Source organism: Clupea harengus, chromosome 5, assembly GCF_900700415.2.
Source record: "Clupea harengus chromosome 5, Ch_v2.0.2, whole genome shotgun sequence".
Taxonomy (NCBI): Eukaryota; Metazoa; Chordata; class Actinopteri; order Clupeiformes; family Clupeidae; genus Clupea; species Clupea harengus.
The window spans coordinates 4,859,223-4,883,543 of NC_045156.1; the positions used below are offsets into that span (position 1 = coordinate 4,859,223).

The 24,321-nt window shown below is 42.2% G+C and overlaps 3 protein-coding genes across 8 annotated transcripts; all 3 read right to left on the minus strand.

Annotated features, from left to right (window-relative positions):
* Positions 1–300: 300 nt before the first annotated feature.
* rem1 (RAS (RAD and GEM)-like GTP-binding 1) lies at positions 301–10,470 on the minus strand. Of its 4 annotated transcripts, none has more exons than XM_031567424.2 (5): positions 10,391–10,470; positions 8,642–8,993; positions 4,590–4,672; positions 2,170–2,377; positions 301–1,803 (listed from the first exon to the last, which is right to left on the minus strand). In XM_031567424.2, exons 2-5 carry the CDS (start codon positions 8,970–8,972, stop codon positions 1,526–1,528), a joined length of 900 nt encoding a protein of 299 aa, XP_031423284.1. In that variant the 5' UTR covers positions 8,973–8,993; positions 10,391–10,470; the 3' UTR covers positions 301–1,525. The 4 variants fall into 4 exon arrangements, with proteins under 4 accessions (XP_031423284.1, XP_031423285.1, XP_031423283.1 ...); XM_031567425.2 differs by lacking the exon at positions 10,391–10,470 and adding an exon at positions 10,129–10,384; XM_031567423.2 differs by lacking the exon at positions 10,391–10,470 and adding an exon at positions 9,840–10,384.
* A 180-nt stretch (positions 10,471–10,650) lies between these two features.
* Positions 10,651–17,424, minus strand: c5h20orf96 (chromosome 5 C20orf96 homolog). 2 transcript variants are annotated; one of them, XM_012841058.3, is made up of 10 exons: positions 17,113–17,424; positions 16,631–16,817; positions 16,274–16,413; positions 15,540–15,698; positions 15,043–15,142; positions 14,717–14,874; positions 14,294–14,395; positions 13,723–13,809; positions 13,359–13,477; positions 10,651–11,037 (listed from the first exon to the last, which is right to left on the minus strand). In XM_012841058.3, exons 1-10 carry the CDS (start codon positions 17,161–17,163, stop codon positions 10,977–10,979), a joined length of 1,164 nt encoding a protein of 387 aa, XP_012696512.2. In that variant the 5' UTR covers positions 17,164–17,424; the 3' UTR covers positions 10,651–10,976. The 2 variants fall into 2 exon arrangements, with proteins under 2 accessions (XP_012696512.2, XP_031423281.1); XM_031567421.2 differs by having other exon boundaries at positions 16,274–16,410; positions 17,113–17,423.
* Positions 17,425–17,544: 120 nt separating this feature from the next.
* On the minus strand, positions 17,545–22,374 carry pnp4a (purine nucleoside phosphorylase 4a). 2 transcript variants are annotated; one of them, XM_012841181.3, is made up of 6 exons: positions 22,221–22,374; positions 21,143–21,306; positions 20,247–20,350; positions 19,524–19,699; positions 18,702–18,892; positions 17,545–18,497 (listed from the first exon to the last, which is right to left on the minus strand). In XM_012841181.3, the coding sequence occupies exons 1-6, from the start codon at positions 22,241–22,243 to the stop codon at positions 18,280–18,282; spliced, it is 876 nt and encodes a 291-aa protein (XP_012696635.1). In that variant the 5' UTR covers positions 22,244–22,374; the 3' UTR covers positions 17,545–18,279. The 2 variants fall into 2 exon arrangements, with proteins under 2 accessions (XP_012696635.1, XP_031423282.1); XM_031567422.1 differs by lacking the exon at positions 22,221–22,374 and adding an exon at positions 21,430–21,632.
* Positions 22,375–24,321: the final 1,947 nt, after the last annotated feature.

The following is a 24,321-nucleotide window of genomic DNA, read 5'->3' on the forward strand; positions in this document are numbered from 1 at the left end:
CAGGGTCCTTGAAGAACACATGAGAGACCATCGCTTAATGTTGACAACGAATGTTTTTCAATGCATAAATACGTAGTATAAACACAAAAAGTATAAACACAAAACCCCTCCAGTTACCAATTGCTATTTCATTGTAAAATGTGTGCTCCAATCAAAAAGATATGGTTTAGTTGGTCACTTTTTCAAATAACTGTTTCTGCAGGGTTACAGACAACAAATGAAAACCCTTGATTGTACCTATCACAAGCTATTATACAAACTAAGTTTGGGATGCAGGGGAGATATAAAAAAGTGCAAATATGCGTAAACTACTCTTTTATTTAATTGTAAAAATGCTAGACAGAACATATTTACAAAATTGGAACATTCATTCTGTACAAAAGTCATAACCAGTATATTGTTCAGTCTGGGAGATCTTCAACAGCAGAGAAATCTTTGCAGTTTTCCTCTCAATTGTCTTTGCTGTGGAGCCACAAAGTCCAAGCACATTACCAGTGGCCACAACAGGACATGCAAGGGATGGGGTCCATGGAGGAGAAGTCTGACATAGCAGTTTGCTACAGAGCTTTGAAAAATATGCTGGTGAAGAACACATTGTCTAATGCAACTTAGACAATTCCTGAAGCAAAGGCTAGCCTCTTAAAACAGTCCTTGTGTAGATATTTACATGTTTAGTTTAGTTTGTATCCCTTTCTTTTGCCATCTATGAAGTCATAGTTCCCAGTGCAGACCTAGAAATCTAACCATCAGTAACCTTTGCAGAAGTAAATCTTAGGACTATGCTTTCCACACAGAAGTCATATCAAACAATGAATTCAAAGCACTTTCTTTGGTAGAAAATTGAAAACCATTTTACATCTGAGCCAAATGGATTTGCGACATGTTATGCCAAAACGGTAGATGTACAGTACATATCTACTGTTACTCTATACTCTATATAAGGCAGATTATTTGATAAAGTGTCCATGGAATAAACAACAAAAGCACATCCATTAGAACTTGTGATATAACAACTGTGAGGTTATGGGAAATATTCCCAAATTACTCACATTCTCTTTTCTCTGTTGATTTGGTTGAATTCAGCATATGAACATCCTAAATGGCTCATTGGCTTGCATTGGAGGGCACATAATCCAACCCACATTGTTCAGAAAGGCTCAATAAATAAAACCAACAACACAGATGAAGTACTACAAATAAACAACAGACAAACACTGATCAAATATAAACAAAAAGAAAGTTGAGAGATTTCAGAGCATAAAATGTATGTCCACTGGCCCAGCAAAAATCATCGCTAGTACTTCACTACACAGCAAAGTGGATAGGCCCATGGATTGGACTGAAGACTTTTATGGGGAATGTTGAATAAGGATCTTTCCTTTCTTTCAGTCCTCCATCTACACCGCACATGTCAACTATGTGCTATGTGTTTCCTCAGTGTGTGTTTTTGTGTGTGTGTTTTTGTGTGTGTGTGTGTGTGAGCTGGAGGAGAGTTTGCTAGTGTGTGGGTGAAGGGGCGTGCAGTTCACAGCACAGCAAGATCATGGCAGGACTTGGAGCGGACCTTGAGGGCCATCTTCTTATTGTTCTTGGCCACCAGCCGGTCGAGGAAGCGCCGGGCCTTCTTGGTGATGCTCTCCTTGCGACGGTAGACGGAACGCCGGCGCTCGTTGGTCTCCTTGCTGTCACGGCGCAGGCGGATCTGACGCACTATGCCCTCAAACAGCTCGCTCACATTGTGGTGCAGCGAGGCCGACGTTTCGATGAACTTGCAGTCGAACACTACGGCACAGGCCCGGCCCTCTGTGCAGAAGGAGGAAATGTGCACACACACATACACAGACACACACGCACGCACGCACGCACACACACACACACACACACACACACACACACACACACACACACACACACACACACACACACACACACACACACACACGCGCGCACACACACACACACACACGCACACACATACATATAAACACACCCAGAGGACAGAAGTACCATGGTCAGGTCAACATAGTTTTTTTGCATATTTGAATGTCTTATTAGAATTCAATATTAATTCAATTTGAAATAACTGAAATAAGTAATACAGTGTCACGTGTTGTGCTTCTTTTAAAAACTCATCCATCTCCCACTGCATCCCTCTGGGTTTCCCCTCACCTTCCACAGCCACCTCTCGGCAGCGCACCAGGTCACTTTTGTTGCCCACGAGGATAATGGGGATGTCCTCAGCCTGGCGAATGCGTCGCAGCTGGATGCGGAGCTCCGAGGCGCTCTCGAAGCTGCTGCGGTCGGTGATGGAGTACACGATGACGTAGGCGTTGCCCACCTGCATGCAGTAGTCCTGTACCCACTTCTCATCCTCCTCCTTCCCACATCAGAACAGAAGAACAGAGGAAAGATCATGATTTATAGGTAAGCAATGTTCAACTTAAACCATGCATATCAGTGAAAGGAGGTTTCCATGACTGGTTAAAAAATGTACGCAGTGTGGTGCTTAATAGCCCGTTTAATATAAAATCACCAGAACAATAAAAAAAAAATATATATAAAATATTTCCACTGAAAGAGACGACAAGTGTGCAAGACGCAATGTCATGTTATAGGTGTCAGTCAAGACTTCAATTAGTGCAAAATGAACGTCCTTAAAACAGAACTACGCCTCGTAAGGCACACTCATGAGATGCTGAGGGCAGTTTTCAGTGTATGACAGAAAAACCCATACAGAAACCTCAGATATGAGATGATTGAATGAGAAAGATTTCAAATATGGGTCCATCATCACTGTATTGAACATACACATATCCCAAAATGACCATCTGAGTATATTGTACTCTTCTGCTGTTTCTGTTGATGTATTGATAAATAATTACATGTTTTGTCATAATTAGTCTCACTGTCAGATAATAATAAAAACACAGGAATGTTCTCAGTGTTATGATCGGACGATTTTGTTACAGCGTTTACAAGATAATCTGATGACACCAGTAAGGTGTTCCCAACGTGCCAGACACAAAGTGCCAAGTCAGTGTTTACGTCTGTTGAAATTCTTCAGTTGGCTTAATATGGAAGCTCAATTCAAAATATTAGTGCAAGATGAGGAACTCTCAAAATACTCGTCCCTAACCCTCATCCCCGACACTCCGGTTATGAACTGATACCTCATATTTTTACAAACTCCCTTCTAATTAAACGTGAACAACGTTCTTGAGTCGAGAACAACAACAAAGCTGAATGGCTCGGCATTACTCTTGTCACATGGCCTTTGAAATGCTCAGAAAAATGTGCTTTTGACATTACAGTGAGCCGATATGGACAATTCAGCAAATGGACGGCAGTTGATCGATGACGGCGTAATTACCCCCCACAGCCATCCTGGATTCCAACTGGGCCTCCCACTGGGAGCTTTCTTTCTTTCTCTCTCCCTCCCTCTCCCCCCTCAGTGTTCTTTCGATTGCTCTCTCCCAATCTCTCTCTCTCCCCCTCAGTGTTCTTTCTATTGCTCTCTCCCAATCTCTCTCTCTCTCTCATCCCCTCAGTGTTCTTTCTATTGCTCTCTCCCAATCTCTCTCTCTCTCTCTCTCTCTCTCTCCCCCTCAGTGTTCTTTCTATTGCTCTCTCCCAATCTCTCTCTATCTCTCTCTCTCTCTCACCCCCTCAGTGTTCTTTCTATTGCTCTCTCCCAATGTCTCTCTCTCTCCCCCTCAGTGCTTTCTATTGCTCTCTCTCTCTCTCTCTCTCTCTGTCCCATACTCGCTCTCCATCCAGAACATACCCTTTTCTCTCTCTTTGTCCCTCAAGCATATGCCATTTTCTCTATATTGCTCTCTCCTAATGTCTGTCTGTCTGTCTCTTTCTAGCTGTCCTTCACTCTCTCTCCCTCAAGTATATACCCTTTTGTCTCCCAATCTCTCTCTCACACACACACTCTCCCTCCCTCAAGCTCACACCCCTTTCTCTGTACTGCTCCCTTCCAAAGTTTCTCTTTCTCCGTCCCACACTTTCTCTCCCTCAAGCACATACCCTTTTTTCTCCCATCTCCCAGTCTCTCTCTCTCTCTCTCTCTCTCTCTCTCTGTCCCTCTCTCCTCTTAGCTGGATGCAGTTGCACACAGCACACAGGCATGGGTCTCTGGCCCTCTTCAGCAGGGGTTCATGGATTTTTGCCTCAGGTGGAGAGTGGACAGATTTTCCACAGTGGGCAAGCGGACACAGGCCTTTGGTGCTTCGCAGCTATCAGCATAAACCAGTGGGGTTGAGCAAGACTAATTTTCTGCTGACGTTTGAGCAAAAGGAAAACATGGAACACAATGATTGGTAAACAATAAATGGTTCACTGTCTAATCATTGTTTCTTTTACTTGATTTTAGATTGGTCCCATTTGAGCAAGTTTATGGACTCGTATACAGTGGTTCTTTAGCTGACAGTCAGGCTGATCAGCTGGCACTTATACAGTGGTCCTTTATGAGTAATAAGTAACTACTAATCTAAAAATTACTGGGAAAAAATATATCTAGTAATACACGAAACAATCTTCACTCTGCCCTACTGGACAGTGATTGGTAGATAAGTGAATCCTACCTGTTTCTCTGTTTCCCACGTGTCCATCACTATAAGAGTCGTCTCCTCTCCATCCACAGTCAGTGTTTTCTCATAAGTGTCCTCTGCAGCAGTGAAGAGAAGAAGCCAGGGATCAGGCTCAGACTAACAAATGCCGGCACATAAAACATTAGTAGCATCATTTAGTTGTGGCGTGCCATTCAACCTCAAAAGTGCCCACACCTGACTCAACACCTGACCTGAGCTTTTGTGCTCTACAATTAACTTAAAAAAAAAAACCTGGGAACGTACTAGGCTCTAATTAAATGAAAGTGATTTATTGTTATTTGTGCGACAAATAGCCTGTGTACGTTTGGGGAATTTCCCTTCATTCTTCCCTGCAATGGAATAACTACATTTACAATCCCCCAAAATCCCCCGAAACAAAGGCACTCCTCTTTAATCAAAAACTAGCTCTGCGAAGGACACTGAAATCCAGAGTTGATGAACTACTCAGATATTGGGGCTATTGTTGGCATAAAGTTACCGGCTGCTGTGAGGATCAGTTCAAGTTACTGCAAATATAGAGAGTTCTCCTGTACGGCTTTTAGGGGCCAGGAAGTTCCCCAAAGAAGCCTTTCCGAAACCTAGCTCCCAGGTATTTACTATTGTGAAGATAGGGGATTAAAGCACAGCAAATGTGAGGGAAAGAGTGTGACCTCTGACCTCTACTTCATAAAGTGAGTTGCATTTAGTTTTCCACTAACTGCCGCTTTGTCTACCATTTATATTCTTGGCGCTAAATCTAAAGAAATAATTTATATTCTTCTCTACAATTAAGTGTACACGAGTACACTTAAATACCGAGAAGGCAAGTAAAAACAAAATTAATTCTTTCCACTGCAATCTAGCATCACTTCAGCTGAGTCTTGTTCTGCTCATCTGCTGGGACTCTGAATGGTGCAGTCTGGCTTATTCTGTGCTCATCACCATGAAGGCTTCGGGGCAGCGAAGAGAAACACTGGAAAAACGCATTGAGCCATGTCTAGTTTAGACTGATCTTATGGCTGCTTTGACAGGAAGATGAAAACACTCTCGGCATTGGAGTAAAACAGACCTCTCTCGTCTTTCCACTTTGAGACTGCATTAAGTCACCTCGTAAGACCTCTGTGTCCAAGAAAAGACAGCAGACAAGCCAGACTTCCAGCTGAAGATGGGACATTAGGACAAGCTCACTTCAATGTGATGTTTAAAGTTATCTTAAAAACAGCTTCTTCTGAAATGTCAGTACCAGTGTAATGGCGTAACATGGGGGAGGAATGACAATGCAGTGCAGACACTTCCTGGTATCATTATTATTAGGAGACCATCTGTCTATTTATTATTTATTTAATTAGTGTGTGCATGTCATTTTGCATGTAAGTATAACCTATAATATGTGGGAAGCTGAATCTCAGGTTGATGTTTGGTATCAATTATCAACAAATAGCTTTCAAGGATAGAGGATGAATACTCCAATCATGTACAAGTCATGACAGAAAAAAAATCACATTAAACTTGTTACCTGATTATGTGTCTGATGTATGTTATGTAATTATGTTATTTACAAAGGGTAAAGACATGAAGTGCTGTCATTTAATACAGTGTCATAAAGTCAAAATGGACAAAAGATGATGAATAAGCTCACTGGACTGATGGAACAGCCAATCAAAACTGGTGTGGTGCTTTGGTCATTACAGCTCCATTTGACAATCAGGTGTGAATGCATGCGATAATAAACTGGCAGTGACAGCCTTGTTAAGTACATGTGTGTAATAATGTTAGGGGAACAACATGTCCAGAATTCTAGGCCTAGTGGCAGATGTACCAAAACAACAGCTGCAGTTTAGAAAGAATCCATGAAAGTTGTTTATCAGAGTATTCTTTTGGACTCTAAAGTAGAGATTATTTCTAGTTTGTGTGACTTTAAGAACCTAATCTAGCAACTAATCGTCATCTTAGTCTTCACATGGAGGGCAAATGCAGTGGTATTATCAAAAAACCCAAACAAATTAAAGCACTAAGTGGGATTAACGGGCTGATATCACACCCTGTGCCTGGAACAGTCAGGATGACCAAACACCAGAGAAACCACCATCTGGGGACCGTTCCTGTCCCCTACATCACACAGTAAACATCACCATGGGGGTGTGTGCCGCCAGCATTTTGATGACATCCGTGTGTGTGCATGGAAAACAAGTGACTAACCACACTATATAAAGACGCTCAAGGTAAACAACAACAACATAACAAAACCAAACTTAAATGTTTGAAATGTTTTGTGGGTAGGTTTGCACTCTTTGGAGAACATTGTGTAATGACTGCTTCATGTAGACCACATGAGAAAGCAGAGTGGTCTACAGCAGTAATCTGAGGTGTTATCTTTTAATATCTCTTAATCTTTCCCCCGCATAATATTCACCGTCAGTGGTGCTGTGAAACAGAGGGCCACACGGTAGACATAAATATTTCTAAAGCCAACAAACGGCTTCCTGGGTTTTTACGAAACCAGACAGAGCCGCAAACAGCAGATGGAGAAGCAAGCAGAATTCTCTGTTTATTATAAAACTAAATCCCTTAAAATACGGTCCATATTAGCACTAAATATTGCTCCGATAAAAGTTCACAATTAAAACTGAAAACCGTGAGAAAAAAACATCTCTCTCTGAGCTGAGGCAAAGCAGAAGCTTAGTTGGTACAGTGCTGGGCTAAAGGCCTGTAACAAAATCAACATTAGAAGATCTCATGTTCTGGGACAGTTATTGTGCAGATCAGAAGTTATTGCCAAATGCAACCTTTTCCATCTGGGATGACTATTAGGCTCTAATTGGTGCCCAAAAAAGCTTTACCCACAGGGAACTTGTTGACCATTTTTTGATTCATGTGTTTTCTGCACCGCATGTCTACTGACAAGAGGGTGATGTCAAAGAGAAGTGACAGCACCACGAGCCTGCATCTCTAGGGAAAACACAATGCCAAACACATAGACAAACACAAGTGCCCTCTCTCTCTCTCTCTCTCTCTCTCTCTCTCACACACACACACACACACTCACACACAAGCAAGTCCCAAAATTGAGCTACACTGGTAGTCTTGCTGAACTGGGCAATTCATTCAACAAACCATACAGCTGATGTCAGTACCTTGAGTGAAATATGGTTGCGCAAAAACACATCTTGGTGATTAACCATTCAACCAGTGCATCCATCTGTTAAACATATTCAGTCGGCGCATACACACAGCATAGCCCTATAAACTAACAGTGTAAAAACATTTCAGTCCAGCAACTAAATGAGCTGCGGTGTCATCTCAAGGGCCTTGGTATCAGTCAAACACTGTCCTCAGACACAGGAGTGAAGGGGGTCAGACAGCTGAAGGATCTTTCAACATCCAAGCCATCTTTTACTGTCAATTCGCTCAGCTTATCCATAGCCATAAGCAACAGCCCAGATAAAAAACTGTTTACACAAGAGAGGATCAAGTCTATTTTAAACAAAAGAAGGTCTTGTAAGGTTTCTCTGCAACAAACAGAACTGCGATGCAGAACTCAGCTTGACAGCAGTATGACCATTATAATGGCTATTATGATCACATGTCTCATCCACCCTACTATATGCAAATTATTATTCAAACTTCTAGACTTCTTAGGGCTGTCACAATAGGTTAATATTACCATATCGATACATTTACATTATGGGCGTTAACTGTTCAGTAACTTAGCATTAAACATTTTTGAAAAGATACTGAGCCCAGGGAAAGTACTTTGTGGCAATGCTTTGGCACTAATATTATTAACCAAAATACATAACCTCTACCCATAAACAAATAGGAGGCTTACCCGCTGCATTTGTAATAACACATGGCCTACGGTGTTATACTCTAAACTGCAATGAAACTCTACGATGAGGAGAATAAGGACGCCAGTATTTTTCCTTGGTTGTGTCTGCAGATAGATACCAAACAGATAAAAAATGATCTGACTGATATACTGTCTAAAATCCATGGCACATTTGCTGAGTTATTCAACTCTTTACGATAAATGAATGTCAGCATACCTTCTATGTGGTTATGTGCGTCCTTCTCTTGTATGCCGGCAAAAATATTGGCCAAACTTGATTTTCCAACTCCGTGCTCCCCTAGTAACACCACGCGATACAAGCACTCAGCCTCCGAGCTGTCCGACTCCTCCGAATCTGAGGACCAGTTGGCCCGTGAATGTATGCTCTTGTCTCCAGGATGGTAAGAAGCTGAATGGCCGAGCGGTGGGTGGTGGGGATCGGAGGGAGGGTCTCTGTTTCTCGGGCCCGACTGATGAGACGAAGGGATAGGAGTGCTTGCTCGCCTCCTCAAAGTTTCCTTGCGTTCTCTCTGCGTGTTGAGCGTCATCTTTCAAGTTGATACGCATACCTTAGCCAAAGAGAAGAAATGTGTATCTGTAAACAGCTGTTTTAACAGTCCTAAACTCGATATTTGTATAACCATAAGCACTGGTTCAAAAGGCAAGTAACCAGCAGCCATTCAATACATATCCATTGTGAGCTACCAATGAGGCCTAAGTTACAAAATATTTACTGTATCTGTAAATTGAATTGTACTCACAACCAAGGCCATCAATAGTTTCACTTTGCTAGACTAAGACCAAGAAGTCCATGAAGTTTAAGTTAGTTGCATCGCATCCGTGAGCTTCGGGTCTGTCTCTTTTCCAATGCCAGCACAGGGCTCCGACTGTATCAATCAGTTCTGTCCCAAATGAAACTCTACACTCCTGCAGTCATAGCGACAGCCAGCAAAGTTCCACAACGCTTTTAAAAATTTAGAAGCGGAATCATGGGACGCTATCTCTCCCTCTTTCTATTGTAGGTTACATGTCCATCCCTCTCAATCACACAGCGAGCAGCAACACACTCTCGCCCGTTTGCACACGCTCAAGAGCGCACGCACGAGACACAAGCGCACACGCACGCACAAGATGTCCACACTCAGGTAGCCTAAACACGCACACACAGCAGGGTCAAGGGGTAGGGCATGGAGTTCAAGTTTTTCGACCACATAAGAAGACTCGCCAAGTTTCTGTATAGTATAGCCAACTGAGCCAAGGATAACTTAATTAAAAAAAAACACGTATGTCACTGAAACACCAGGAATGCTCAGATACCAATTCATTTCCACAGTTTTAGACATTCCTAGATCTACATCTTACAACACAATCGCCGTCCTGTTTCTTGACAGGTATGCTAACCTATACGCACTCACCCGTTAAATAAACGATGCCATGCCTGCCCCTGGTACCGTTCATCAAACGTCCTCAACAGCGTCTGACAACATGCAAACTCCTCGACTTGTATCGCTCATAGTATTATTATATATGATTGCAGCACATCCTGAGTTGGATATTTTCCGACAGTCAATTTATTTCCAATTTATAATCCCACCCAAAATTTAATGACGTTGATCTTAAGTCACTTCCTGCTCTTAGAACAAACTTTTATGTCCGTTCCAAACTAAGAATATGCAGTTAATGTGGTGTACGGACGCCACTAACCCGTTCTTATGTCCCTTTTAGGTCCAATTGCCATGTTTTTACCTAAAATGATATCAAACCAATGTTATAGCTATTTTACCTTGAACCTATGAACATAACATTACAATATCTAAGGCAGTAATAAACAATCTGAACTGAAACAAAAACTTTTTCGCCTTGAGTCTCGCTCGTATCCAGAAGGATTAAAACGCAAGTAGATCAACTCTTTCAGCGTCAGCGGGCTGATCTTGGACTCTCCTCAGCTGAGTTTTGCGATCCTTACCAGGAAATCCTATTCTCCGAAGCTCAGCTGAATCTATTCCAAATGAAACAACGCAAGTAATCAAACCAGCCGCCCGTGCAGAGGGGGTGACAAAGTCCCAAACTGTTTACAGAGTCAGCCTCTTTCCCACACTTGAGTAAATTACACGGACTTCCCAAATGACCACTGTTCCAAGGTTTTAGCATTTTTGTGAGAGGAGTTAGCAATGCTCCATTTGGTAGATAAATAAATGGTATCAAATAAAACACATTCACTCAGTCTAACAAAATATTTTATACTTTAATCATCTGCCATGAGGGTCATACACGTACTGTGAATACCAGTCTACATCATAAAATGCAGGATTACTCCTAATTTATTTAACATAATATTTATTCTTATTATTCATGACACCTTTGCCATGTCACTTGCTTTATTACATTGGAAGGCATTTGTTGGCTGACATCACATTTCTTAACTGTCACATGATAAGTGATTGTGGAAAGAAGTGGGTAAACAATCTGCGTGGTCGATCGATGAGAGTTGAGAGTAGGTGCTGGAGCTTGAGCACAGTTCTTCACATTGTTCTTCTTCACCTCAGGCGGGACTAAATGGGCAGCCACTCTTCTTTGGGGATGTTCAAAACAACATCCATATCTGGAGTACACCTGAGGGGAGGAGAGGAGTCAGTGGGAAGAAACATGCATCTTGTGCTTGGGAATTAGTACAATTGTTGGTTGGTTAGATTTACACTTAGCTGCTAAATGCTTTAATGCTTTTCTTCAAAGCTGTCTACGGCACAGGAAAGGGATACGCTATCAGTAAGTAACTGTGCTCCCTACAAATTGAAACCATGACCTTGGTGTTGCTTGGTGTTCGTTGCTTGGAGCTAGCAACAAGCTCTGCAAGCTGAGCAACGGAACAGTGGTTCCAAGTAACACATGAGTTTGGTATAACCTAATCATTTTCCCAAGTGATTTATTGCTCGGGTAATGTGATATTGCAAGATATTGCAGGATTAAATTCCCTTCGAGAACAGTGTCGGAGGTCAGGGGAATGTTAGTTTGACAAAGTTAAGTGCAAACAGCACAAAACAGCATATGGTCTGTGTGACACCTCGCCACAAATTCCCAGCTCTCTCACACACACATACACTCACACAGGCCCCATGATCTCATTCCATGCTTGCTGGACACTGAACAGAACAAATGAACAAAACTGTGACCTCTTCGGCTTCAGCCATAAAGAACACCATAAAGCGCTTGCATCCCAAGCAGAACCATCGTGATTAGTAAATCACTGGAGAGGAGGGACATCCGTCACGATCGCCAGAGCGATGGTGACACAGTAAACACTCAAGGACGTTTGTTTCCACGAGAATCACTGCGTTGCATCAAGGAAAAAGGAACAAACTTGCCAGTTCTGAATAAGCAAACCACTCTCCCAGCAGGGATGACACTCTGACCGTGACAGAGTGAGGGAAGGCAGGAAACACAGCCGCAGCCGAGGAACCCCATCCCATTCCGACCCCATCCTGTTCCACTCCGTCCTGTACCATCCCAGCTGTGTCCCGACAGACTGCAGATCAGCCAGTAATCTCGTGGGTGGGGTGGAGGTTGGGGGGGGTCTTTCTTTCTCTCTGTGGTGTCACCCCCCCCCCCCCCCCCCCCCCCCCCCCCCCCCCCCCCCCCCCTGTTTAACTCCGAAGGGCCGGATGGGCCTCATAAGACGTGACACATCTGCCTGTGTTAGACATCGGGTCTGTGTGAAAGTGCAGCTCCCCTCCTGCTCGCATGCTGTTAACAGTCGTGTATCATAAAATCCCTCTGGCAGTAATGTTGTAAATTGTGAGACATGGAATATCACACGACGTCAGTTGTTTTTGTTTTTCCATCTTCCGTCAGAGAAGGGGACTTGTTGTCGATTTACCGTACAATGGTTGGGGAGCGTGGTTGTCGCGGTCAGGATAAATGTCAGGTTGTGTTGGTGTGGGCGATTGAGAAATGTGAAACCCTGGTTAACCTTTAATGGCTGACTGGGATTCCGTGAATGCAACACATAGAGCGCGTCTTCATGTATCTTTAAGATGGCTGGGTGAGCCCTTTTCCAGAGCTGGGCTGGATAGTGTTACACATCAATAGCTCACTGCTTTTTCCTATCAATGTCTTTGTCTTTCGAGAGGTGAGAGAGAGGGCTGAAGCCAGGTATCACGCTGTAGTGTGGTTTGCTTGTTGTTTTCTGAAACTCAACACTTTGCTCTGTCTGAGAGAGTTGTTCATAGCGGTAAAAACAAGTCTACATGGTTGAGTTCAGAAACCCAAACTTGGTCTTATGTAGACTGCGTTTAAGCAGCGTTATTTGTTTTGGTGACAGATGAAATCTTGGAATGTCAAATGGTCAATTTTGATGTCAAATGGAACAATGTGGACTTCTATGTCAAGCCATCAAATGCTTCTAATGATCCCAAACGGTTCCTCTTTGGTGGCCATTTTTTTTTTTTAAATGGGATGTTATGTTTACTTATGTTTACCAACATAAATAACTAAAGGATGGTGAAAAAGGCACATGTAGCCTTTTCATATAATTCTTTTTCTTTGCAGGAAAAATAATTCATATTATAAGAAAAAAACACAGCAGGGATTTCAAGACCGAAGAGCTCCTCAGAGTGTTTGTAAACAATTCTGAGAAAGGCCCTTCACTGAATCTTGAGCTGAGTGTTGCAAATGTGCCCTGTCATTTCACTGGACAACTTATAGAAGAGAAGTCAAGAAGTCATTCTCACAGTAACAAAACAGTCCAACAGTTTTCTGCATCTGCTTGACTGCCAGCTGGTTTTATGAGAAATTGCTAGTCCAATTTGATCTCCTGGGTATGAAATGAACGTAGCTGAGAAAACAACAATTTGGCAACTTACAGCCAAACAGCCGTTTTATATCCGATGAATTTACACTGACATATTTATGGAATATATATGAAATATACTACATACTTGTCAAGCTTTGTGAACACATCTTCAAAGATCTCCTCCCTGACACTCTTCCTGGACAGCCTCAGTTCTTGGATACTGTGAGTAAGTTCATCATTCTTCTCCTCCTGCTTCTCTATCTCCTTTGAAACAAGAAGGACAAATGGGAGCCAGGTGCAGAAAAAAAAACCTCTGGTCCTGGCTCTGTAAATAGTGAAACAAGCAAAGCGTCTCGGACCGAGCCATACACTATTCCAACCAATCACCGCGTTGCTACAGGAGCAAGGAAGGGAGAGGTGTAATTTGATTGGCTGTTGAGCTCAAATATCAACAACCTTTCACCCAAAATCACGGAATCTGCCTTTAATGCTGCAGGGTTAACACAAACCTTTTTGAAGAACTCAATCTCTGCCTTCATGGTGACATTGTCTGAGGCCATCAGTCTGATCACATGTGGAACACGAGAGACATTCTCCTGTAGAAGAACACAGGAACAAGTTCAGTAAGTAGAAGGAGTTACCTTTTCAGCCTTCCTGTTTTGAGAGGAAGTACAGGAATGTGTGCAATAATAACGGATTACACAGATCAAACAGTCAGAAAGCATGACAGGTCTTTAAAAATGTTTACTACATTAACAAAGAGTGTTAAGCTAAGTTTGCAAACTAGCAGAAATGGGGAACTACTGAAACATTCCCAGTGACAGGCATATTGACTGACAGCAGAAAAACAACGGACGGCAGGAAAGACAAACAGTGCTTAGGGCCTAAACATATCGTAATTTTATTATTTACATTTTTTATTCTTTTAGCATTATTTTTACTCAACACTAAGGGTTAATGTATCAGTTTGCATCTTGTTCTGACAAGAATGACAGACAGGGTCAGGTAGTGGTCTAGCGTATTGTACATTTAAGGGGTCAGATGAGGTCTGGTCAAGTGACATGGAGGAAAGGTGATTACCTTGACAGTGGCGACCAGGAGCTTCTGCCGTCTCTGAAGGTTTCGCTCTGCCTGTGTCTCTGTCTCATTCTGGCACAACTGTTTCAAGTCCTCATATTCATCCTGGGAAAACAACAAACATCATTTGAATACTTCTTCAACACCTCTGTGAAGTTGGGGTAGCTATCAATATCCTAGCACATCACATCTGCTTCATCTGTTGTTAGATGTGCCTCAGTCTCTTTACCAGCGCTGGAAGGAGATCTCTACATTAATGACTTGCCACTTCAAACAGCTATGTTTAATACTATTCACAGCCACCACCCACACACAAAATTAAACATTCATATTGATATTAAACACTTCACACACAGACCCTTCAATGAAGCACAGTGAAGTCCATCCAGACCCTAGTGGTCCTGCCCTACAGACAGATCCAGTTACCTGCTGGGTCTCCTCCAGTTTCTCTATTTCTCTCTTTATGTTGGTGATGATCAGGACCTTTACAGGATATTCCTTGTCCTTGTAGGTCTTAAGGGTATGCAACTCTGCCTGGGCATTAGCCAGTTTGGCATGTATCTCTGACAGTTCCCTCTGAAGAGCTGAATACACACAGGCGTTATGCAACATACACATGCATGCACAAACACACACACACACACACACACACACACACATTATGAAATCAACACATTTATATTTGCATTTTTCTTGCATTGCATTGCAACTCTTCTTGTCCTACGATGACCTGGTGAATAATATTTACCAACCTGAGAGGCTTTTCTTTGACACCTCCTCTGTTTCTTTCAGCTCATCGTTGGCTTCTGTAATTTGGCTTTGACTCCAATCATTGAAAGCAGAGATAGATGTCTACAAGCAAAATAAAGTGAATCGAAACAAGAATTGGACAAAAGCATCACCATATTGCCAACAAACATGAATCTCACATCACATTTCATGATTCCATACAATGTCGTTTTTTGCAATGACTGCTCCCTTGACATGATCTTATATCATAAACTCTGTGTTTTCTATCACCACTGTTACAATGTGAACATGTGAATGTGTAATGTGAACACATACAAGGGGATGTGCTGTATACAATGCCTCCAGAATAGAACAGTGTACTTATTTATATGAAGAAAATTATACTTTTTTTCTGTGGTACAACACATTGGTTTCTGTGGTACAACACATTCATCGCATATCAATAACCACTGAATAGACCTATGTGGTCATAGTGTTATGTGGTCTTTGACACACACACCCCTAGTTTCTCATGTCGATCAAGGTACTCCTCTGCACTCTGTACAGATCCCTTATCTGTGTCTCTGATCTCTTGAGCGAGAAGCTGGTTCCTCTCCTGAACAAGAGCACAGAGTGCCTCCAGTTCTTTAACGGCTTTCCCCTTTGAGTTCAGTAACAGCTGAGAACCAGAAAACATCATCTTCAGTCCAGTCGTTATGCACTTTCACAAGCACAGACATATATGGCTTTTGGCTACACGTGGCACAATAATCTAATGTAATGTTAATGAATGAACTCCTGCTGTATGGAGATGAAACATAATATGAGAGATGCCAGCTCTCATGAGTTGAAGTCCAATCTCACTCTCTCATGCTATTTCTCACATTATTTCTCACGCTTCTCCTCTGATGATGAACCTCTGAATTCAAACATTTACAGGGAACATTTTGAAAGCAAAGTCTGCTGTTACCATTCTTAAAAAAAAGAAGAAGATGACTGTCAAAGACATGACTGACATTATTTCTTTCAGTTCTGATGTAGGAATGCTGTTCACTCGACTTCAAAATATTATAGCTAGCTTTATCTTGAGTGAATATTGTAAGAATTGTAGCCTACTTCACAGAGCTTATTTTGTAGACTGCAGCGCAGCGGCCCCAGCCCTCAAAAATAAGAGGCAGTCCTTAGACCTAACATATAACTAAATAAATACAGTTTGCGCAAAATATTAAACGGCTTTTTTCATTGTAGGCCTACCTTTAATGTTTTGGTGTTGTTGTCCTTTTTCTTAATAAAGGCAGGGTCTGTCTTCTGTTCAGCGATACTTTTCTTTCCGGATCCATAAGGCGTAGATGTCAAGGTATTACCATCAGCAGTCTTTGGGTGAGACTTTCCTGCTAAGCGTAACAGTTAATCAGAAATTATTTAATGTTCCAAACATGAGCCTACTTATGCAGCAATACACACAAGTGAAATATATGCTTTCTGTGATTCAGAGAAGATTTTAATAAGGCCTAAACATGTCGGGGAATCTATTTACCAGGAGATTCAAAAGATTGTATGCTACCAAATATGACATTCTGTTGTGGACTAGCGTAACTGTACTTGTCTAACCCGATTTATCGTTTGGAAGCCGTCTTGCAGTTGTGGATGACAGGGGGAGGCATTGCTCTGCCCCTGTACTTTGGTGGTCCCCATTACTTGCTGCATTTGGATCAGGCACAGTTGTCCAAAGAATAGTTTCTATATTCTTCTGTTGAGCAGATTTCTTCTTATTGCGCCGCTCCCATTTGCTGTAATCCTGAGGACCAAACAGTATCCCGTGTGCAATAATGTTTCTTTGCCAAGATTAATTAAAGTAGAAGCATTATGGGTTACTACCAAATGCTAACGTCAACTGGATTGCAAACCTAATGTTTCTGCGGTCATGCCTCTAACATTACACAACCTTGGCAATGACACCTGCTGACCTATCAATTCATTTTATTATGACCTGTAACTGTAACGTTAGCAATTAAATGTAACTTAACTTACAAGTTAACTTCAACTAAGTAGTATTTGATAGGTAATGTTAGGTAGAAATGCAGGACACTTACCACTTTTTTGTTTTTTGAGTCCACGTGTGGCGGCTGAAGTTTTGTTGCCATCTCTTCCTGGAATTTGACAAACTATCGATAGCTAGCAACATTTAAGTTAGCTAATGTGGAGTTCTGCTATATTGTAAATCCTACATAACGATGAGAACAAGAAACTGGTTTATCTGGTTGTCAGTAAGATAATACTTCATACTAATAGCCGATTTGCCAAGAGAATCAAATAAATATTTCACTGTTGCAACTCCTAAAACAAACGTTGATCAAATCCTCCACTTTCAGGAAAATCAGCAGTCTGTCCCATCGCTATAGTAACCAGACGCGCTTCCCAAAAGGTGGGGGTGTATCGCCTCCTAGTGGCTAAGTGTTTTACAAGTCATAGTTGTTACCGTCCTACAACAATCCTAGTTTGGAAAAACAAACTTTCAGCGGTCATTGGTTGAAGCGTGTTTATTGAAGATTTTCTGTTGTGGTTAACGAGTCATTATTTCATATAAAATAAGGTCTGAGAACAATTGTATGAGTGATATGTACAAGTACTTACAGGTAGAATTCCGATTCCAATTTTTTTTTTCATAAAGCACCATATACATCCAAGGGATAATCTTATATATACAGGCACAGACAATATAGTTTATATTAATTTTAAAATGTAAGACCCATAGATGTATTAACATAGTAGCCATCTAACACATAAGAATCTAAGACAACTGTTATAAGTTATATAGTTATGCTTTCTCTTGTAAACGTTTGAGTACATCTTCGTACATAAACAAGATTTTCCTTAAAAATGTGCACCTTATTTTCCACTGTTGCTCACTTTCACATTTGCTGAGGAAGACTGTGTGTAATGTATAGAGGAATTGTAATTCTTTCAATCACAAGAAAACGTTACCATTCAAACTTATGACAGCACATACAGCACAAGCATGACAAAGATCATGGTATTGAAATGGACTCTTCTACTGTTACATTTACACACTCAACAGTGCACCTTAGTTTGCTGACTGAATTTCTGACCACATCAAATAGCTGCAAATATTCTGGTATAAACTGTCAAGTGTTTCGGTTTCATGTGAGAGGAGCAGGCCAGGCAGTGTACTGTCATTGCAGTCTGTTTTCTTGTTGTTGTTGTTGTTGTTGTTGATGCTGATGATGATGATGCTGACATCACGCAGTGTTGTTGTTGATGTCCATGCGGCTCACTAACTCTGTGACCAGTGTCTGCAGGGTCTCTGAGCGCATCTTACTGACCTCCAGGACACTCTCATGGTTAACGGACTCCGTGTCCTCATAGCTCTTCACCACTTTGTTGGTGATGAGGGATAGGCCGAACACCCTCATGCCGCAGTGGCCTGCCACCACCACCTCTGGAGCCGTGCTCATGCCTATAAGACACAGGACAGACAAACGCAGAGTTCACTAGGAGTTAGCAGGAGCAGGGTTAATGTCCACTATCTGTAGCCTAATAAGCACTTTTCTCTCAGTTCAGTCATGGTGCTGGGGTTAGATCTGTCCACAGTGTATGAGAAAAACTTTAATTTGATCATCTGACATGGATTTGTGAGAACTGCACACTGAGGGGTCCTTACCGACTGCATCCACACCAAGTTTGTGTAAAAGGCCGGCCTCAGCGATGCTCTCGAAGTTTGGGCCTCCCACCATGCAGTAGACGCCCTCCTGCACAAACTGTGCGAAGCCCATGGTTTTGCAGATGTCAAAAGCCATTTGCCGCAGGTGCTTGTCATAAATCCCTGACATGGGGGGGAACCGAGGTCCGAACCTGAAGGTAAAGAGAGAGTTATGATGATTGCTGATTAAATCAACTACTTTTTATAGCCCAGCTGATAACACTACATTTACAGTTAATGGGCCTCATCCATGGCTTGATTGTTAGCAGCTCTGTATACAAAATATTCTGCTGAATGTGACACTCACACTGTTTTAATTAGCCCATTCACTAGTGATGCCACATTCACAAGGTACCACTCACAAGCATGGGTGGAATGTGGAGGGAGAATACTGCTGTCACAAATTCAGTGCAAATTAACAGAATCAGGTCCTAACAGAGCTGCTCTGTGGATTGTCAAGTGCTCTGTGGATTTGTATAGAAGTAGGCTACATTATGACACAGTCACATGATATCCCTAGCTTTGCTGCCACTGAGGTTATGACATTTGACATGACATGTGAAACAAGCATGTCTGCGGGCAGCCGTTTCATAGTGTCGACAATGACCGACACCGTAGATAGCCAGTGGGAGTGGAGCAGATAGATTCCTACAGTTTTGTCAGCTCAGTGAGCAATGTTTATCAGATGTCACTGTGGAGGCTGTGGGGTCTGCAGGCACTTCAGTCATGATTAGACATGGCGTTGGTCACACCCATCTCACATAGTGGAATACGGAAACTCACCTCTCCTCGTTGGGTCCGTTGAGAGGGTTTAGCCCAGCGAAGCCCGGGAAATTGATGTGGTCCTTGATAATCATGATGTCACCACAGTGGTAGGTGTCATTCAGCGAGCCAGCAGCATTTGTGACAATCACGGTCTCTACGCCCAGGAGCTTGAAAACCCTAATAGGAAAGGTCACCTGTCAAGAGAGAAAGATGGATAGAGAAAGAGAGATTGAGAAAGAAAGTCAGAAATGAATGAGGGGTAGAATGAAACAGCAAAAAATGGCATGTACAGTGCACGTGTAAGGGTTACGTGTGGTTGCTCGCTTTAAAGCAGAAATGGTGCATCCGGCTTCACTAAGCTGACTACTGTACGAGAGGCTGCCTTAATGTCAACCTGCCTTGCGTAACATAATTCTCACGGACACAATGGCAGCATTGAGGAGTGCTGCGCTTCTGCTCAGCATGTGATTGTTGGCAGTACGTAGGCATGTGATCTGGCAGTACTGGGGACCCAGGATCTGGGCACCAACGTGCACTCACATGGGTACATGGTAACCAACTAATGTGGGCAAATCGTGTGCACCACTTAATGCGCTATTTCCCCATGAAACTGAAACATGGAAATGTGGTGTGAGGATGCAATAGCAACACAAACTTTGAGAGGATTAGTCATTTGTGGATGAGGAAGTGTAGTGCAACGTGAAAGAAAGGAGAGGTGTTTTAGGGTTCTTTTCTACTGACCTTGCACAGTGAGTGTCCCTCATACATGTGGAATCGGCCCTGCATACACACGCACGTCTTCCCTTTGAGGTCCCCGAACACCAGCTTGCCAGCATGTCCCTGCACTGAGAAGGGGATGGCATACACATCAATGAGATGCTCATGCACACAAACACATACATACACACACACACACACAGACACACACACACACACACACACACACACACACACACACACACACACACACACACACACACACACACACACACACACACACACACACACACACACAATATCTCGGAGCATTTCATGTTGCTATCCAATTGAGCTACTACTCTTACTTCTAATCCTCAGTCTACTACTGCAAGGTAGTTTATTTATTTATTTTTGATGGTATGGTTCAATGGAATGCTGAAATGGGATCTGTGTGCTGCACTCTTCTCGATCAGTTGATCAAAGATTTTTCATGAAGGCTGTAACTAAGATCTCAAGTTCTTCTGATTGAAACTTTTTACTCAATCACAGCTTGGTGTCTTTGAAGACTTAATGTAATGACACTGAGCACCTGATGAGTCAGTATCACAGACCAACATTTGTCGGAGAGAGACCACATAAGTGGAACGCAGACGTTTAGGCTCAGCAATGATCAGCTTCCCAAATTCAAGGAAGTCCCTTTTTTCTGGAAGCAAGCTATTTTTTCCCAGTCTGTACAGTACTCCCTCTTTTTATTTGGGTTGTGACACACGGAAGTATCCTGACAGCCTTCCCTGTCCCTAAATCTTATAGTCTCTCTTATAGTTTACATGAGCTCCACCTTCTATTTGGTAACCACATAGTCTATATCAGCTCTGGCTCCTGCCTCTGTCTGTGGGTCTCTCTGTCTTACTGTCTGTTTAGAAGTGCATCAGTCTCACCTGTACTCTGTGGGAAGCCGGGGATGTCTGCGTACTTGAAGGAGTCCTGGCACTTAAGCGCGTCTGCAAGCATGCCCAGACCTGAGCCACAGATGATGGCCACTTTGGGGCGGTGCTGTGTCTGGGAGAGCAGCCAGTCGGCTGTCTGCTGGTAGTCTTCATAACTGAGGTGAGAGAAAGGTGGAAGGAAGAGCGGGAAAGAGAGAGAGGGAATGTTTAAACAGAGAGCAAGAAAGACGAGTAGCAGAATAAAACAGTGTCACCATGAAAGAGAAGTGTATACGCACAGTAGGATAGGCAGAGGACTAGTGTGACCGATTGCGGAAGGTCTGGCAGACAGATTTAGTGCCAGTGATTTCAATAAAAACAGACAGTGTCTGGCACAGAGAATCAGTAGCAATTCAGGCAGGAGACTGTTCCACAGGAGTGAATACCAGCATTTACATAGCAAGCATGTCTCTAGAGAATGTGGCATGCCTGCAGGGGTAATAGGCACTGTGTGCTGAATAATGCTCCACAGTGGTCAATTTAGTCCATTACGTCAGAGATTTTCTTAAAGTGTCCGTGTAATGTCAGGGAGATGCATTGTTTGAATCACTCTGTGAGTACCCTACACAGACACACGAGTTCTGGCAGGATGCAATGCATGTGGAAAGGAATCTAGTTCACATGGATGATCATGCTGCAGTATTGTAAACATGTAAATAGGTGATAAAGAGCATTTAAAGCATTTTTGTGCATGGAAGGATTCCAATGTACAGAAAAGTTTCAGTCCTTTGTAAGCACACAAACAAGACATTCACTGACAGATTTGCTTGGCAGCACTCAGAAACTTAGTAATTAGGATTACGGATTACAATGTTCTCTTTGCCCAAGACATTGCTACAGCCATTTATCTTCAACACAGAATCCCTCATCACACTGTACATGCAATATTTTAACACAGTAATTTTTCTTAACACTGACAACACAGAAAGCACAGAAAAAAAGCAAGTATGATTTACTGAACTGCCTTTGTGAAAAAGGGAGAGACTATGTGCAAATCACATGTCCCACTATGGCATGATGTCAGACTTACCAAATCTGGTCTTTACTATGCATGTTTCACTTCTGAATGTTCGTGGTCCGGACAAAAAGTTGTTTAGCCAAAGGTTGTGGATGCTGAGGGACCCAAACTTGTGGATGCAGGAGAAGAATCACTTGAGCAGGTTATTGTGAATGAACACTTACTCGCCAGTTTAGATATATATGCAGTGGGCTGGACCAAAGTGCCAAACAAGGCTGCTGAGTGGTCAGTACTGCTTGTTGTATCCATCCACAACCAATGGCATGCTTCTGTATAAAAAGGTGTGTCAGAAGTTTAAACAGCTGATTGGATTTGAGGTGGAATGGGTTACGCTAAAATCAGTTACATTCCGCAAACTTTTAAACCAATTTCAGAGCAAATCTTGAATCAAGTTTATTTAACTATAATTTGAATTATATATAAATGTATACTGTAAGTATTTTCCATTTTTTCAAGCCTTTATAGGTTCAAATAACACTGCTTAATCCAATAATAATAATAATAAAAATAAAAGAAAATACATAGGTACCCAAACCTATAGTTGATTCCACTGTTGGCTTTGTAAGTGCTTTGTAGGTTAGAAGCTTTAAGACCCACTTTAAGCCTAATATTGCAGTGTGGATTCTTAGTTGATACTTAATTGCAATATTAATGTATCACATTGACAAATGACTCCTATCCAGATGAAGAAATGACAGCAAGTATAAAACATCACATGCATACATATCACATGGCTATACAACAAACATTTTTATCAAACATAGATTCTGTAAACATTACAGTAATATTTATGATATGATAGTTATTGTGCCACTATATATAACCCTATAAATAATTAGAGTGATACTTTAATCTAAAAATCGGTAATTCTGACGTAATTCAATCATGAGAGGAATCTGGTGAGTTCCGCATAGTAAAATATTTCACCTCCACTCTTTCCTGCTGGGGTTTGGTTATTAGAAATTCCAGTTTGTTCCGTGAGGTCTCCAATTGATGCTCCGGCCTGGTCCAACAGAGTTCTGACACAGGACTACGGGGCATGTGAGGCACATTACTACTCCCACGGCTTCATCCCAAACCAAAATCCAAACCATGGGACTGGTGAAATTGAATTTGGGTACAAGGTTGGTCAAATTACAAATAATTTGCTCCTTTTAGATGTTCGAGACATCTAGGCCAGGGACCGTGGGGAGAAACGTGTCAGAGGGCATCAGCTGGTCCACTGTGGATGCCTCAAAGAGCCCCATTTCCTGATCTTGTTATTTATTAAAGCACCCTTCTTGGTACAACCATAATTAATCGGACTCCATTTTAATTCATCTGACTCCACTCAATTCGGAACTCAGTCTTAGCTCCTGGCTTTTAATGTAGATTGCTACCCGTTTGGTAGGCTGACCTAAGGTAATTTCATTGGATATCTAAAATCTGTTTTGATGAATACCCCTCTTACTTTTTAATAACTGGTTTCTTCTAGGAATTGTGTCGCACAGGATTTTGCCACGCCGATTTTGTATCTTGGCATATTCCACGGACACAACCTGTTTCTAGTTCTGGACTTAAGAGGCTACAGTGCTGTTACGGGCTTTGCAGCTTTTTCGATCGACTTGGTTCAGTGACAGGCTGCTGGGGGGTTTGCCCCCTCCAGAGACAGGTTACCTTACAGCTCACAGAGACCAGAATTCTCATGACTCTGAAATCCATGTTAACACTTATCTACACAGCTGCAGGACTGAGACCACTCTACCACTCTGAGACCATTCAAATTAACCCAAACATGACAAAAAAAATTATCTTCTTCTGCAATATCTCAGTTTGTACTCTTAAATCCATTTCCCTGTCCCTGGTTTAACCCTGGCATAGAAAAGCACAGGGAGAAATCCAGAAACAGAGGATAGAGATAAGAATACCAGCAGGAGGGTGGGAAGAGCAACACATAGTACAGTGCAGTCCTGGAATATTTGTTAGAGGCACCATAAACCAACACCTAACCCACACCTAATGAGTAATTACAAGTGGAAGAAGGCCATCTGTGTTTTCCAATCCAAAGATTCCCATCCTGCCTTACAAAATATATATACTAGGAGGATGCTCAAGACAGTAAAGGTGAAGTACA

Excerpts from the sequence above, each read along its gene's own strand:
- rem1 (XM_031567424.2), bottom strand. The coding sequence starts at position 8,972 with ATGACGCTCAACACGCAGAGAGAACGCAAGGAAACTTTGAGGAGGCGA. Across the intron at positions 2,378-4,589 it reads CGTGGGAAACAGAGAAACAG|GAGGAGGATGAGAAGTGGGT; the intron begins GTAGGATTCACT and ends TGATGTGGGAAG. Across the intron at positions 1,804-2,169 it reads CCGAGAGGTGGCTGTGGAAG|AGGGCCGGGCCTGTGCCGTA; the intron begins GTGAGGGGAAAC and ends CCTTCTGCACAG.
- c5h20orf96 (XM_012841058.3), bottom strand. The coding sequence starts at position 17,163 with ATGGCAACAAAACTTCAGCCGCCACACGTGGACTCAAAAAACAAAAAA. Across the intron at positions 16,818-17,112 it reads ACTCAAAAAACAAAAAAGTG|GATTACAGCAAATGGGAGCG; the intron begins GTAAGTGTCCTG and ends TTTGGTCCTCAG. Across the intron at positions 15,699-16,273 it reads ACAACACCAAAACATTAAAG|CTGTTACTGAACTCAAAGGG; the intron begins GTAGGCCTACAA and ends TCTGGTTCTCAG.
- pnp4a (XM_031567422.1), bottom strand. The coding sequence starts at position 21,617 with ATGCCACATTCTCTAGAGACATGCTTGCTATGTAAATGCTGGTATTCA. Across the intron at positions 18,893-19,523 it reads AACGGACCCAACGAGGAGAG|GTTCGGACCTCGGTTCCCCC; the intron begins GTGAGTTTCCGT and ends CTTTACCTTCAG. Across the intron at positions 18,498-18,701 it reads ACTTGGTGTGGATGCAGTCG|GCATGAGCACGGCTCCAGAG; the intron begins GTAAGGACCCCT and ends TGTGTCTTATAG.